This window comes from Artemia franciscana, unplaced genomic scaffold (assembly GCF_032884065.1).
Source record: "Artemia franciscana unplaced genomic scaffold, ASM3288406v1 Scaffold_4162, whole genome shotgun sequence".
NCBI classification, from domain to species: Eukaryota; Metazoa; Arthropoda; class Branchiopoda; order Anostraca; family Artemiidae; genus Artemia; species Artemia franciscana.
In genome coordinates this window covers 6,680-22,235 of record NW_027064690.1, presented here as the reverse complement: position 1 = coordinate 22,235, position 15,556 = coordinate 6,680, and the positions used below count along the sequence as shown (strand labels likewise).

The window sequence follows — 15,556 nt, the reverse complement described above, 5'->3', positions numbered from 1 at the left end:
ATTTCTTTTAATTAAATAAATTATAAGAACGCTTACCATTGATGCCAAAACCTTCATTTTTCAGTTTTAAGTTCTGTTTCTCCCCACTGCACAATTTTAATCTGATATCTTCTCGCAAATTTTCAATCCTTATATCAGCTGATGATAGCCTTTGCATAATCTTCAATCAAGGTCTTTTAAAATAGCTGCAGCAGAATCTTAAATCAAAACAATTTCTTTTTCTCTTATAATTGTGGTTAAAGCAATCAACATTGGCTGATCTTGTTATTTTGCTGCAATTGCTTCAATCACAATTATAAGAGAAAAAGAAATTGTTTTGATTTAAGATTCTGCTGCAGCTATTTTAAAAGACCTTGATTGAAGATTATGCAAAGGCTATCATCAGCTGATATAAGGATTGAAAATTTGCGAGAAGATATCAGATTAAAATTGTGCAGTGGGGAGAAACACAGCTTAAAACTGAAAAATGAAGGTTTTGGCATCAATGGTAAGCGTTCTTATAATTTATCAAACAGTTCGTGGTAACGAACTGTAGTAAGGAGCGATCTGGCTCAATAGTAACCAAAACTCTAAAAAATTGAATTTTGATATCAATAGCTACATCAAAAGAATCGCATTTTAATGCTGATTTTAAATACATAAGTTTTATCAAGTTTAGTCTTAGCCATCAAAAGTTACGAGCCTGAGAAAACTTGTCTTATTTAGGAAAATAGGGAAAAACACCCCCTAAACGTCGTAGGATCTTAACGTAAATGACACCATCAGATTCAGCGTATCAGAAAACCCTACTGTAGAAGTTTCAAGCTCCTATCTACAAAAATGTGGAATTTTGCATTTTTTGCCAGAAGACAAATCACGGGTACGTGTTTATTTGTTTTTTTTTTGTATTTTTTTCCCCAGGGGTCATCGTATCGACCAATTGGTCCTAGAATGTTGCAAGAGGGCTAATTCTAACGGAAATGAAAAGTTCTAGTGCCCTTTTTAAGTGACCAAAAAAATTGGAGATTTTTCCTATAGTCAACGGATCAAAATTTTGAGATAGCCATTTTGTTTAGCATAGTCGAAAATCATAATAACTATGTTTTTGGGGGTGACTTCTCCCCCACAGTCCCTGGGGGAGGGGCTGTAAGTTACAAACTTCAACCAGTGTTTACATATAATAATGGTTATTGGGAAGTGTACAGACGTTTTTCAGGGGATTTTTTCGGTTTTCCGAGGTAGGGTTGAGGGAGTGGCTATGTGGGAGGATCTTTCCTTGGAGAAATATGCCATGGGGGAAAAAAATTCAATGAAAAGGGCGCAGGACGAATCTGGTCACGTTAGAAAAAAACGTCAAATTAAGAGCTTAATATAAAATGCTGGGTGTTCGGAGCCTCTCTATTATGGAGTATAATTTGAAAATAACACAACTATACGAGCGATAAAACATATATACCCACAACCATAACTCAACTAACGAAAGAACTGCTAAGAGATAACACAACTATAAAGCGAAAACAGGTGAAAACTAACGGGAAAATAAACGAACTAAGAGGTGGAAGGGGCCCAGAGAAAAAATATAATCCTTTTTCAATTTTGAGCCTAACTTCCGCAAAGGAGTAATAATGTCAGAAGCCCCGAAATACCGAATTATTTTCTTTTCAAACAGTTCGTGGTAAGGAACTGTAGTAAGGGGCGACCCGGCTCAATAGTAAACGAAACTCTAAAAAACGAAATTTTGATGCTAAAAGATACATCAAAAGAATCGAATTTTTACGTTGATTCTAAATATATAAGTTTCGATTAATTTAGTCTTTGTCATCAAAAGTTACGAGCCTGAGAAAATTTGCCCTATTTTGGAAAAAAGGGGGAAACATCCCCTAAAAGTCTTAGAATCTTAACGAAAATAACACTATCGCATTTGGTATATCAGAGAACTCTATAGCAAAAATTTCAAGCTCCTATCTAAAAAATGTGGAAATTTGTATTTTTTGCCAGAAGACAAATCACGGGTGTGTGTTTATTTGTTTGTTTGTTGTTTTTTTTCCAGGGGTCATCTTATCGACCAACTGGTCCTAGAATGTCGCGAGAGGGCTCATTCTAACAGAAATGAAAAGTTCTAGTGCCCTTTTTAAGTGACCAAAAAATTGGAGGGCAAATAGGCCCCCCTCCCATGCTCATTGTTTTCCAAAAGTCAACAGATTAAAATTTTAAGATATCCATTTTGTTCAGCATAGTCGAAAACCATAATAACTATGTCTTTGGGAATGACTTACTCTCCCACAATCCCTGAGGGAGGGGCTGCAAGTTACAAACTTTGACCAGGGTTTACATATAATAATGGTTATTAGGAAGTGTACAGACGTTTTTTAGGGGGATTTTTTGGTTTGGCGGGTGGGGTTGATTGGAGAGGGCTTTGTGGGAGTATCTTTCCTTTGAGGAATACGTCATGGGGGAAGAAAAATTCAATGAAAAGGGCGCAGGATTTTCTAGCATTACTATAAAAAAAAAACAATGAAAAAATAAACATGAAAACGTTTTTTTCAAATGAAAGTAAGAAATATCATCGAAATTTAAAACGAACAGAGATTATTACGCATATGAGGGGTTCTAAAAATACTTTAGCATAAAGAGCGAGGTATTTAGGAGGAGATAAATACCTCGCTCTTTATGCTAAAATATTTTTAGTGATTTCAACTATTTATTCTACAGCCTTTTTGATTCAGGGGTCATTCTTAAAGAATTAGGACAAAACTTACGATTTAGTGTAAAGAGCGAGGTATTAACGAGGGTACAAACCCCCTCGTACACATAATAAAAATATAAGAATATAAAAGTTTGTTACGTAAGTTAATTCTTAAGTTACGTATATTTTCAAACAGTTCGTGCTAACGAACTGTAGTAAGGAGCGACCCGGCTCAATAGTAACTAAAACTCTAGAAAATGGAATTTTGATACCAATAGCTACATCAAAATAATCGCATTTTAATGCTGGTTTTTAAATATATAAGTTTCATCAAGTTTAGTCTTACCCATCAAAAGTTACGAGCCTGAGAAAATTTGCGTTATTTTAGAAAATAGGGGGAAACGCCCCCTAAAAGTCATAGAATCTTAACGAAAATCACACCATCAGATTCAGCGTATCGGAGAACCCTACTGTAGAAGTTTCGAGCTCCTATCTACAAAAATGTGGAATTTTATATTTTTTGCCAGAAGGCAGATCACGGATGCGTGTTTATTTGTTTTTTTGTTTTTTTGTTTTTTTGTTTTTTTGTTTTTTTTTTTTTTCTTTTTCCCAGGGGTGATCGTATCGACCCAGTTGTTCTAGAATGTTGCAAGAGGGCTCATTCTAACGGAAATGAAAAGTTCTAGTGCCCTTTTTAAGTGACCAAAAAAATTGGAGGGCACCTAGGCCCCCTCCCACGCTAATTATTTTCTCAAAGTCAACGGATCAAAATTCTGAGATAGCCATTTTATTCAGCGTAGTCGAAAAACCTTATATCTATGTCTTTGGGGACGACTTACTCCCCCACAGTCCCCGTGGGAGGGGCAACAAGTTACAAACTTTGACCTGTGCTTACATATAGTAATGGTTATTGGGAAGTATACAGGCGTTTTCAGGAGGATTTTTTTGGTTTGGGGGAGGGGTTGAGAAGAGAGGGATATGCTGGGGGAACTTTCCTTCGAGAATTTGTAATGGGAGAAGAAAATTTCCATGAAGGAGAGCAGGATTTACTAGCATTATTTAAAAAAAAACAATTAAAAAATAAAAGTGAAAAAGCTTTTTCAGCTGGAAGTAAGGAACAGCAATAAAACTTAAAACAAACAGAAATTATTACCCATATGAGGGGCTCACCTCCTTCTAATACCTCGCTCTTTACGCTACAGTATTTTCAGTAATTTCAACTACTTATTCTACGGCTTTTGTGATTCAGGGGGTCATTCTTAATGAACTGGGATAAAATTTAAGCTTTAGTGTAAAGAGCGAGGTACTGACGATGGGGCGAATCCCCTCATATATGTAATAAAAACATGAGAATACAAAAGTTCTTTACGTAAGCTAATTTATAAGTTACGTAAATCTTTTACCAATAAAAAGATTCGTAAAAAATTAAAAGTTCTAGTTACCTTTTTAATTAACCAAAAAATCGGGGGGCAACTAGGCTTCGTCCCCCGCTCTTTTTTTCTCAAAATCATTCGATCAAAATTATGAGAAAGCCATTGAGCCAAAAAAAAAAAAAAAAAAATGCAAATTTCGTTTTGATTATTCCTCTGCGGAGAGCCAAAATCAAAACATGCATTTGATTCAAAAACGTTCAGAAATTAAATAAAAAAACAAGTTTTTTTAACTGAAAGTAGGGAGCGACATTAAAACTTAAAACGCACAGAAATTACTTCGTATATAAAAGAGGCTGCTTCCTCATCAACGCCCCGCTCTTTACGCTAAAGTTTTTTACTGTTTTAAAAAGAAGAATTGAGAGAAAGAGTCAAACTTTAGCGTAAAGAGCGGGTCGTTGATGAGGAAGCAGCCTCTTTCATATACGAAGTAATTTCTGTGCGTTTTAAGTTTTAATGTCGCTCCTTACTTTCAGTTAAAAAAAACTAGTTTTTTTTTATTTAATTTACTAATAAAAACGTTCGTTGAATATTAAAAGTTCTAGTAGCCTTTTTAAGTAACCAAAAATTGGAGGGCAGCTAGGCCTCCTTCCCCACCCCTTATTTCTCAAAATTGTCTCATCAAAATTAAGAGAAAGCCATTTAGCCAAAAAAAAATTAAAATACTAATTTCATTTCAATAATTTATGTGCCGAGAGCCAAAATCAAACATGCATTAATTCAAAAACGTTCAGAAATTAAATAAAAAAACTAGTTTTTTTTAACTGAAAGTAAGGAGCGACATTAAAACTTAAAACGAACAGAAGTTACCCCGTATATGAAATGGGTTGTCCCCTCCGCAGTCCCACGCTCTTTACGCTAAAGTTTTTAATTGTTTTAAAAAGTAGAATTGTGGCAAAGAGTCAAACTTTAGTGTAAAGAGCGTGGGACTGCGGAGGGGACAACCCATTTCATATACGGAGTAACTTCTGTTCGTTTTAAGTTTTAATGTCGCTCCTTACTTTCAGTTAAAAAAACTAGTTTTTTTTATTTAATTTAATTAAAAGAAATAATTATTTTTTTCTGATGAAACTACCGAGTGGCACGAGAATTTAAAGTCTTCTTCTTATGGGGGATGTTGCCCAACTTACCCTTCCTTAATTTTTTATTCTTTACTATGATATTTTGCTTCAACCTCCTAAAAACAGCAACTCAAACATCAAAGCATTTGAAATCGAGTAAAAATTGTTTTAATGGACAAAAGGATTTTTTCTCTTTAGTTTTACTTGAAATACGAAACTAAATTTTGTTTCCAATTTTGTTTGCATTTTGTTGGAAATCAGTTTTTTAAAGTTCTTTTTTTCCAGTACTAAGCCCAACCTATTATAACTATATAGAAGGCTACCAAATTTGCCCCTCTCTGCTCCACTCCCACACAAGTAAACAATCTTTTAATTCAAATTTTATTTTTACAGCACAATACTTTTCAAAAAAGAGCTTGTTTAGTGCATCTAAAGTATTATTATGCAAATATTCAGCTTATCAAGTGATATTTCCGCGATCAAACAGGAACTTTTACCCCCATCGGCTTCTAAGTTGCAGGGACTGATCATGGATCAACTGAATAATATACTCCTCCTTATGCAAGGATATCATAAGTTGAATATATGATCCTTTGGTGGTTATTATGTCATCCAAGTAAAGAATCTGTTAAAATATTGAACTAGAAAGCTTTTTTAGGCCCCAGGTAACCCCCCTATCCATCTAAAAAAGACTACACTGGCTAACAAATTAACAAACTGTGCAAGACCATCTGGGGCTACACGGAAAGCAGGTCGTCCTTGTCTGGGTTGGGAGGATGTCATACATAAAGATTTAAAGGAAATGGGAACTTCCTGGAGGGTTTAAAGAGGGAGGCTTTAAATATATTAGGTTGGAGAAGGAGCGTGCGTAGCTGTGTTGGCCTCAGGCGGCTTGGTGCTGCAGTGAGTTATTAGTAGTAGTAATAGTAGTAGTAACCACACTTTTTTGGTTTTCAGATTTGTTTAGAACCAAGTCATTTTTATTTTGCTTGAAATGATACTGCCTGGTAACGCCTTTCATGTGCTTAAATTTATTAACATCATCTTATTCAACCAAATCCCCAAGCATTTGGAGATCATTAACCCCTGGTAAAAATTTCTTTGCACTATTGCACATATAATATAGTGTTTCCTACAAAATTGCAACTTCATTGTCTCATATTCCACGATGGCTCGTACATACTGGTCATACCAGCTTTTATTGGGTGTATCTCATGTAGAGACATCATATGAAGTATGTTGAAGACAGTATCCATAGGGGAGGGGTTATACCCTCCCCCCTCTGAATGTTTATCCGACAAAAAAAAGTAACTAAAATGAATATGAACAAATTTATGAAACTTTTCGAAAAAAATCATAAATTCCCCCTCCCAGCAAATATCTTTTCTAAGCCCCGTCCCCCCCAAAAAAAAACTTAGATTCGGTCCTGGATATGTTCCAAAACTAGGATGTAGTTTCTTAGGTTCAACGAGACTTTTTATTTTCTAGACAATCCTTCCTTGCAAGTCTTGATTAATAAGCCAACAGCTGCTGAAGACTGCTGACCTGTTTGCTGTTACAAATTTTCTGACATGTAGTTTTGCGATAATAAAGGATAAATCAAAATACAAACTAAAGACATTTGAAATTTTTTCACCATTCTTACCTTCATAAAAATAAAATTATTAAAACCTTTAGGGAATAAATGTCAGTACATGTCAATCAAACTGACAATCCAGGGTTATTTTGTTGTTGTGGTTGTTTTATTATTTGTTTATTCAGTAAATTGCCAATTTTGTGTTGGTCTTGAGAAGGCAATTGTTCTACCAACCCTGTTAATGTTATTTTTTGTTTTAAGTTTGATTTGGCTATTTATTGTAATATCTGTTCGTTTAGAGTTTCATTTATTTATTATTAGTGATTTACTGTAGTATTACGTTAGGAAGATTATTGACTTTATTTTTACTTATTCATGGCTTGATGAAACTCTTTACTCTTCTTTGGAAAACTTGTGTTTTGAAATTACTTTCTTAAATTAATAATTTATAAGTTCTATGCTTCTTTTAAGCGACCCAAGTCCTTGCTTTAAAAAACTTGCTGAACTCGATTGTTTTGGCACTTGCCACAGTAATTTTTGACCCGAACACAATGAAAATGTTATCAAGCAAAAACCCTCTGGAAATATTACATATATTTTTACTTTTTGAAGGTCTTATTTCTCTTTAGCCAAATATTTTCTCTAAATATATGAACTGTTTATGAGAAATCAAACCGCTTATCAAATAAAACTAACTGGTTATAAAGTATCGATTACAAAGTTAAGTACCTTGTTATAATCAGTTATACAAACTGGTGTCAGCTCCCTACTAGGACTTCATATTTGGTAAAATTGATAGTCTCTAACTGTTACGCATGCTCTACAGCCATGAATTTGAAAATTATATTTGTATGATATAAAAACTATTTCAGATTAACAAATCAATTCACTACCGTCCTAAAATTACCTACATTAACTTTGCAGTGAATTTCCGCCTGAATTTGTACCATATTGTGTAATTTTAAACAAAAGATGAATGTTAAAAATAATAAATTAGGTAATTAAATTACTCCTTTTCAGGTTATTTGCATCCTCTTCATGTGTCTAGTCAGTTTTACCACTGCCAGACCAAGAGAGGCAGAAGCCTTTGGAACGTTACAATTTGATGATTTTGCAGAAAGAAGACAAGACTCTAATGAAAGTAAGGAATCCGTCACATAACTAATGAACACGGGCTGTATATACCTGATTTTCGAATAGCCATGATCAATAATCTAAGATCTTGATAAACTTCTGAATTTTCCTGTAAACGATATTGTCACCTAACATTTAACTGTCTCAGTTTTCATTTACAAATCAACCAACAGCCAGAAAAGAACCTGCAAAGGTACTGATAGTAATAAACTTTACTAAGATATAATTAACTGTTTGCGACATCCTCAAAGCCCTAACAAGATTTTTTTTTCTAAGTCGAAAGGGGTGTAAATTGTAGCACGAGTTTTTGTTATTGGTGATTTATCATCATTAGAAATTGCCAAATTGTTTACAACTTTCCAAATTTTAATTTCTAATAAACAAATTTCCAATTCGAATTTTAAAGACTGTATGTGTCAATGTGCACTGTATGTGTGTGCGTTCTATTCCTTATTTAAATAGTTGACGGTGACGAACTATAATCAAGGAGCTGCCCAGCCCAATAGTAACCAGTACTCTAGAAAATAGAATTTTGATAACAATACTGACATAAGAAAATCGCGTTTTTATGCTGATTTCCAAACATAAAAAATACACTTTATACCTGTCAACAGTTTTTTTATTCCTCAAAATGGTGAATTTTAATCATCAAAATTTAAAAAGTTGACGAAAATAGCCTTATTTCTAAAAAAGGAGGAAATATCCCCAGATTATCAGAAGATATAAGTTAAAATCAGGCTTTTAGATTCAGCGTATCTGAAAGCATTGCGTCAAAGGTTTCAGGTTTCTATCTGCAAAAATAATGAACTTTTTATTTTTTGCCAGAAAACAGAACGAGGATGCGTTTTAATTTATTTCAATATCTAATATTGAATAATCTAATATCCAATCTCCCATTTTCAGCGAAATTAAAGCTACACATCGGCAGATTCGTTCCTAAAAGCTACTTAGTCTATAATACCACTCTCTTTACTTGATTTCTTTTGAACTTGCGTTTAGTAATGAATAATTGCGTTTGGTAATGGTGGGTCAGGGTGTAGGCCGGAAATTCAGAGATACCTAATAAATATTTTTTAACTCGATTAAATAAAAAAACAACAAATTTCTAAACAAAAAGTAAGAAGCAATATTAAAGCTTTTAGGGGACATTAGGGGGACATTTTCCCCTTTTTTTGATAATTAGAGAAATTTTCTCGGGTTCGTAGCTTCTGAAGATCGGGACTAAACTTGATGAAGCTTATGTATTTAAAATCAGTATTAATAATCAAATCTTTTCATATATCTATTGTAATCAAAGTCTGTTCTTTAGAGTTTCTGTTACTATTGAGCCAAGTCGCATCTTACTTACAGTTCGTTAACACAAAATGTGTAAGAATTGTGTTCTTCTCCATGGATTTTCAGAGAAGGGTAAAAAGGGCCATGGGGTAAAAAGAGGAAATTTAGTATGTCGCTAAATTTCAATTTCACTTTTATAATGGTGGTTAAGGATGATACCTACCTTATTGTTGCAGAAAAATATTTCCGTATTTATTTTAAAGCTTTATTTAACTAAACTGAATCGCTCAATATTCCAGATGGATCAAACAGTTCGTGGTGACGAATTGTAGTAAAGAGCGACCCGGTTCAATAGTAACCGAATCTCCAAAAAAAACGGAGCTTTGATACCAATATATACATGTAAAGAATAAAATTTTAATGCTGATTTTTCATGTATAAGTTTTCTCAGGTTTAGTTTTACTCATTAAAAGTTAAGAGCCTGAGAAAATTTGCCTTATTTTTAAAAAAAAGGGGAAAACATTCCAGATAATCATAAAATCTTAAGGAAAATCACACCATCAGTTTAGCAAATCAGAGAACCCTACTGTAGAAGTTTTAAGCTCATATCTGCTAAAGTGTGGAATTTTGTTTTTTTATTTGTTTTGTCCCCAAGGGGTGATCGTATCGGCCAAGTAGTCCTAGAATGTTGTAAGGGGGTTCATTTTAACGAAAATGAATAGTTCTAGCGCTCTCTTAAAGTGACCAAATATTTGAAGGCATCAAGACCTCCTCCCATGCTCATTTTTTCCCAAAGTCATACGATCAAAATTTTGAAATAGCCATTTTATTCAGCATAGTAAAAAAAAATCCAAGAACTCAGGCGAGAATGGAGAAATCCCCCAAGGTTATTCGAATGAAATATGTCATTAACCAAAACTAATGAACATTTACTTATAGAATAAGCTTTTGAGATTTCGACATATCTATACAAAAAATACCCTCCCCCCTTAAAGCTGAGCCTGTGTACATTTATAAAGAATGCTACTGCGGTAAGGGTACACTGATTTCATGTACACTGAAATGTATTTTTACTTATTAATGAGACGAAAAAGCTTTACTCTGTGTTTAAATTTTAATGTCTCTCTCTATTGTCATTTAAGAAGATTAGTTTTGCTCAAGTTAGTAAAATTGAGGCCACAGTTTTATTCAATTTCCTGTCGTGTTATATTTAACAATTTAGAACCCATATTTTTAAAATTTTCTGTCATTGAAAACTTGTTTTGTGGTTGTATTTAACTGTCTTCACAAAATATGGAACCGACCTGAGCTGTAGCTTGTGTTTAAAGTATATGTATTTACATTGAGAGTGTCTTAAATCTGCCCTCTCCGACCCCAAAAATCTCCAATCCCAGTAAACCGACTGAAGGGCCACGAAAAGGAGATCCGCACCGCTAGTTTGGACTTTAAGGTTCTAGCGCTGTCATTCTTACTTATATATTTACTCCGAAGATGTCCCCATGGTTTTAATTTTACGTGTATTATTTCAACTCATTTCTTCCTTAACGTGTCTACATCGCTGCTATAAGCTTTAGTTTAAACACTCCAAACGGTAATTAACTATGTTTTTGAAATAGCTTAAATTGCAGTAGAAATCAGTTGCCCTTGTATCATCAGTTTTTTGTTTCTCGGCTGAGTATACCTAGCTATTTCAAGTGCTAGGCACTTATGAAAAGGAATTTAGAATCCTTCCAATTTAGGGAAAAATTATCGGGGAATATTTGAAAAATATAAAATAGTGGAAAGCCTCTCTCTTCACAATTTAAACAAGTGGGGGGTAGAATATATTGTAAAAGTATTTTAAATTTTCTTAGAAAGAGTGTTACTTGGGAGTACTTTTAAAACTTCAAGAAAATGTTTGTAGAGCCAAGAAATAAACAACCTCCTATGGTAAAGCTTTCTAGAAAACGACAAGAGAAATGACAACTTTTGCGGCTTCTCTTCGGTGCTTGTAAAGTAACCATATTCAAACTGAATATTCTTATTTCCATTTAGGAAACAATCAAAAGAGAGACGAGAAAGGCAGATTCTATGGAGGATATGGCTTCGGCTATCCATATTACGGATACGGTGGATATGGCCTTGGAGGATATGGAGGCTATGGTGGCTATGGAGGCTATGGAGGCTATGGTGGCTTTTATGGTTAAAATGGAAAGGCTATCAAATAATTTGGTGTTGCTGCTGCTGTTAGCTGTTACAAGGAAAAAGTTTTGTTGCATTATTGTTCAAATAATTTTATATAATATACATAGTATTTATACGAATTTCTACCAATTCTCAAAGGACCAACAAGGGATTAATGGAACCTAAAGTAAAAACAAAAGAAAGAAAGCAGAGAGAGAGAGAGAAGGGGGGGGGGAGAGAAAAATGGACAAAAGAGAGAGGGAGAGAGAGATAAATATTTAACATAATGACAAATCGAAGACATGACGCTTAACTCTAAACACATACCTACAAGATCAGTAGTCCTAGTCGTTGAAATCGCATAAAAACTAAAACTCGTATATTTAGTACAATATATGTGTAAAGTCTTTTTAAAATGAACAATACTAAGGGATATATTTTGGTTCATCACCTAAAATATCTCAAGCAGAAGCCCCCAGTAGACAAAATAAAACACTAATATAATTGTGAAGTCACGCTTCAATATGATGACTACATGTTGAATATTCAGCCTACACCGAACCTAAGTTCAGAACTGATTTGTACATTTAATTAGGTTCCTATAAGAATAAATTTTTATGTCCATGGATAATAATTGTTGATTCTTGAAAATATTAAAAGTTGAGATTCCTTTGGACTTAAACTAATCAAGGGCCGAAAACTAATCATCCACAGTTATATTTAGCTGAAAGATAAGAAACGTAATATGGACTACGAGGAACCATAATAATGAAACAATTAACTAATACAGACGAATTTGAAAATAAACCTCCCAAACGACTGCCTCTAATGCAAGCATTTCTACCAATGGGTCTCATACCATCTTATTGTTAGTAATTAAAGAGCAGCCGGGGTCAATTGAAGCCGAAACTCTAATAATTTTTTTAATATCAAAATATATCAAGACAACCCTTTTATAGCCCTCTTATCTTATATAGGTAGCGTTCAGTCAGTTTTAAATGACCAACCAAATGTAATAGCATAAGCATAGTGGAAAAATACCGCCACAAAAGGAATGTAAACTCGACTGTAATCAAACTACCGAAATTACCAAGTCTAACAATTCTTTTTCAGTGGCTTTAAGGTTTTCCAGCAGGGAAGTCCTATTTCTATCATATTGTTTTGTCTAACAACAAACTTAGCAAAGACTAGAATGATGGGGATAAAGCTTTTTGAAATACTCGAACCGTTCAAAACTTTCTAAAAAGCTATTTTGCTTGGCCTCCCGATTTCCAAGCTCGAAAACAACTTCATTGTAAATTTTTTCTTAGTATGAAAACAAACAAAACAAAATGACGGTTTATTATCAACAGTTTATTCCAAGCGTGATCAAAGTTTGGAAAATGTACTGATTACATTGTATGAGTACTGTATATGCATAACATCCTAATTGCTTAATCTATTATATTCTAGTAAATGGCAATTAAAGATCCAGAATTCCAAGTACAACCTACTAACACCATTTTAGGAAGTAATCATACTATCAAAAGAATTGTTCGCTAATTTGACTGCTATTTACTTTAATTGGACATATTGGATGTTAAGTCAAATCGATATTCCTTAAGTTTTTCATGTCGTCTTGTCTTTGCAGTTAACGAACACATTCTCTTCTATATCTTACAATAAAGTAGACACTACTGAGGCAACATCGATGATGAATATATTTTTATTTGTATTTATATATATAAAAATAAGTTGTTTGTTTGTCCGTTGACTGACGTCATGTTTGTATATATATATATATATATATATATATATATATATATATATATATATATATATATATATATATATATATATATATCATGAAAAGAGAAATCACCAATGCAACAGCACAAACACATAAAAAAAAAGACAGAAAGAGAAAAGGAAGACTGTTTTCCTAAATTAGTGATTAATATAGACCAGCACTTTAATGAGGCCTTAACCCTACTCATCCATACAATAACATAGGTCAAACAGCATAGCAATACACAATCAACCATAAAGAATAATCCATGGACAGGCAGTCATGTCGTCAATAAGTATAAGTCGTCATTTACCAAACAATAGAAAAAATAATAAAGACAAATAATTCAGAGGCAGCAACCCAACACAAGGGCTCATCAGGAGAATACACTTGCCTATAGGGTTTCGCCACTTTAAATTCTCTACCCAGCAAAGTGTTGTGGCTACCACAGAATATCCATGGCATCCCCGTGTCAGGTATCACCCCCAAAATACATGCGTATGAAAAAAATTTCAAATGTAAAACAACCAAGTAACACCAAAACAAGCTTATAATGTTAATATATCCCTCTTTTTAGCAACAATAGGTAAACTAAATATGATTATTTTACCAAATCACAAATATTAACACAATGCAAAAAAAATTGAATGAACTAAATAATTATAGAATTCATCGTTACCATGTGGCTATTTTTAAAAAAATCCGCTCTATTAGAAACACAATTCAAAATAAATGCCGCTACATCATCATTTGTCGGACCTCCGAAATTAGTTGAAAATTTCCTTAAGTATTTCCAGATAATTCTTTTGATATTTATTTAAGAGTTCGTTATAATGAAAACTAAATTTATATATATATATATATTTATATATATATATATATATATATATATATATATATATATATATATATATATATATATATATATATATATATATATGTATATATATAACCCCATACTAAATATATATATATATATATATATATATATATATATATATATATATTATATATATAACCCCATACTAAATATATATATATATATATATTATATATCTATATATATATATATATATATATATATATATATATATATATATATATATATATATATATATATATATATATATATATATATATATATATATAACCCCAACAGCTAGTATAATATATAAGTCAGTTTTGATTTAACCCAAGATTATAAGGGTCACAGTAGTAGCTGTAACTTAGTAAAGAGTGAGCCCAAGGATATAGTAACCAAAAGTATATAAATCTGATTAAAAATAACTGCATAATGAGAAAAATTGCCATCTTGCACTGATTCGGGAACTACAGAATATTTTTGCTATTTTCTTGTTAACTAGGTTCACTTATTTACTTAATGATCAAATAATGCGTGGTAACAAACTGCAAGGAAGGAGCAACGCGGTTCAATGGTGACCAAAACTTTAAAAGACAGAATTTTGATACCCATAAGTATTTTATAAAAGAATTAACTTAATATGCTAATTCCGCATATATACCAGAGTCATACCATTCGTATTTGCCCATCAAATTGCTTCCCATCAGTGTTGCCCATCAAAGTCTAAGAAAATGTGCCTGATTATCGAAAAAGAGTGTTTCACACCCTACTTTTTAGGGTGTTTCACATCCTAAAAGTAAAAAAATTCTTAAGAAAATCACAACATCAAAATTCAGCATATTAGGGAACCCTACTATGGAAATTTGTAGCTTTTTCTGCAAAAAAAAAAAAAAAAAAATGGAATTTCGATTTATTTTTTTGTCAGTAGAAAGATCAAGAATGCGTTTTTATTTGTAGTTTTTTGTTTATTTATTTGTTTTTTGGCTTCCTTGGGGATGATCGTATTGACCCAGTGCCTATAATTCTGGGAGAGGGGTCATTTGAACTGAAATTAAAAGTGTTATTGCCCTTTTCGAGTGATCAAAAATATTGGAGGGTAACTAACATACTCTTCCGCCCATTCCTGCCAAAATCATCAGATAAAAATTTTGATACAGATAGTTTGTTCATCATAGTTGAAAGGCCCAAAAACTATGTCTTGAATATAAATGACCCCTCCCCCAAAACCCCAATGAGAAGATTTTTAAGCTGTAAAATTTACCCATTGCTTACGTTTGGTCTTTGTTATTGAAAAATGTGCTTACATTTTCGTTTGGTGGGGGTTGAATTTTTCGCTAGGGCTGTTTTCTATGGTTAGAATTTTCAGTGGTGAGTGAAGTATTTGGGGGCCAACTTTTCAAGAAAAATTTTTCACTGGCGGAAATTTACCAGGATTTCAATACGGAATTATTTTTATTTGTCTTGGGTTTGCCTCCCCCTCAGCACATCACTCTTTGTGCTAAATTTAGGAGTTTTCTCCGAAATTTTTACAAACGATTCCTGAAAAGCAAGATTTTTTTTAAATTTGGACAATAAGAAGCTTTTTTAAAATTAAATTAAAAAATGAGTTTTTAACTGCAGGT

At 32.9% G+C, this 15,556-nt stretch overlaps 1 protein-coding gene across 1 annotated transcript; it reads left to right on the top strand.

The window, feature by feature from the left end:
* Positions 1-425: 425 nt before the first annotated feature.
* On the top strand, positions 426-11,440 carry LOC136043262 (keratin-associated protein 19-2-like). Its single transcript, XM_065728194.1, has 3 exons — positions 426-487; positions 7,753-7,873; positions 11,176-11,440. The coding sequence occupies exons 1-3, from the start codon at positions 467-469 to the stop codon at positions 11,325-11,327; spliced, it is 294 nt and encodes a 97-aa protein (XP_065584266.1). The 5' UTR covers positions 426-466; the 3' UTR covers positions 11,328-11,440.
* Positions 11,441-15,556: the final 4,116 nt, after the last annotated feature.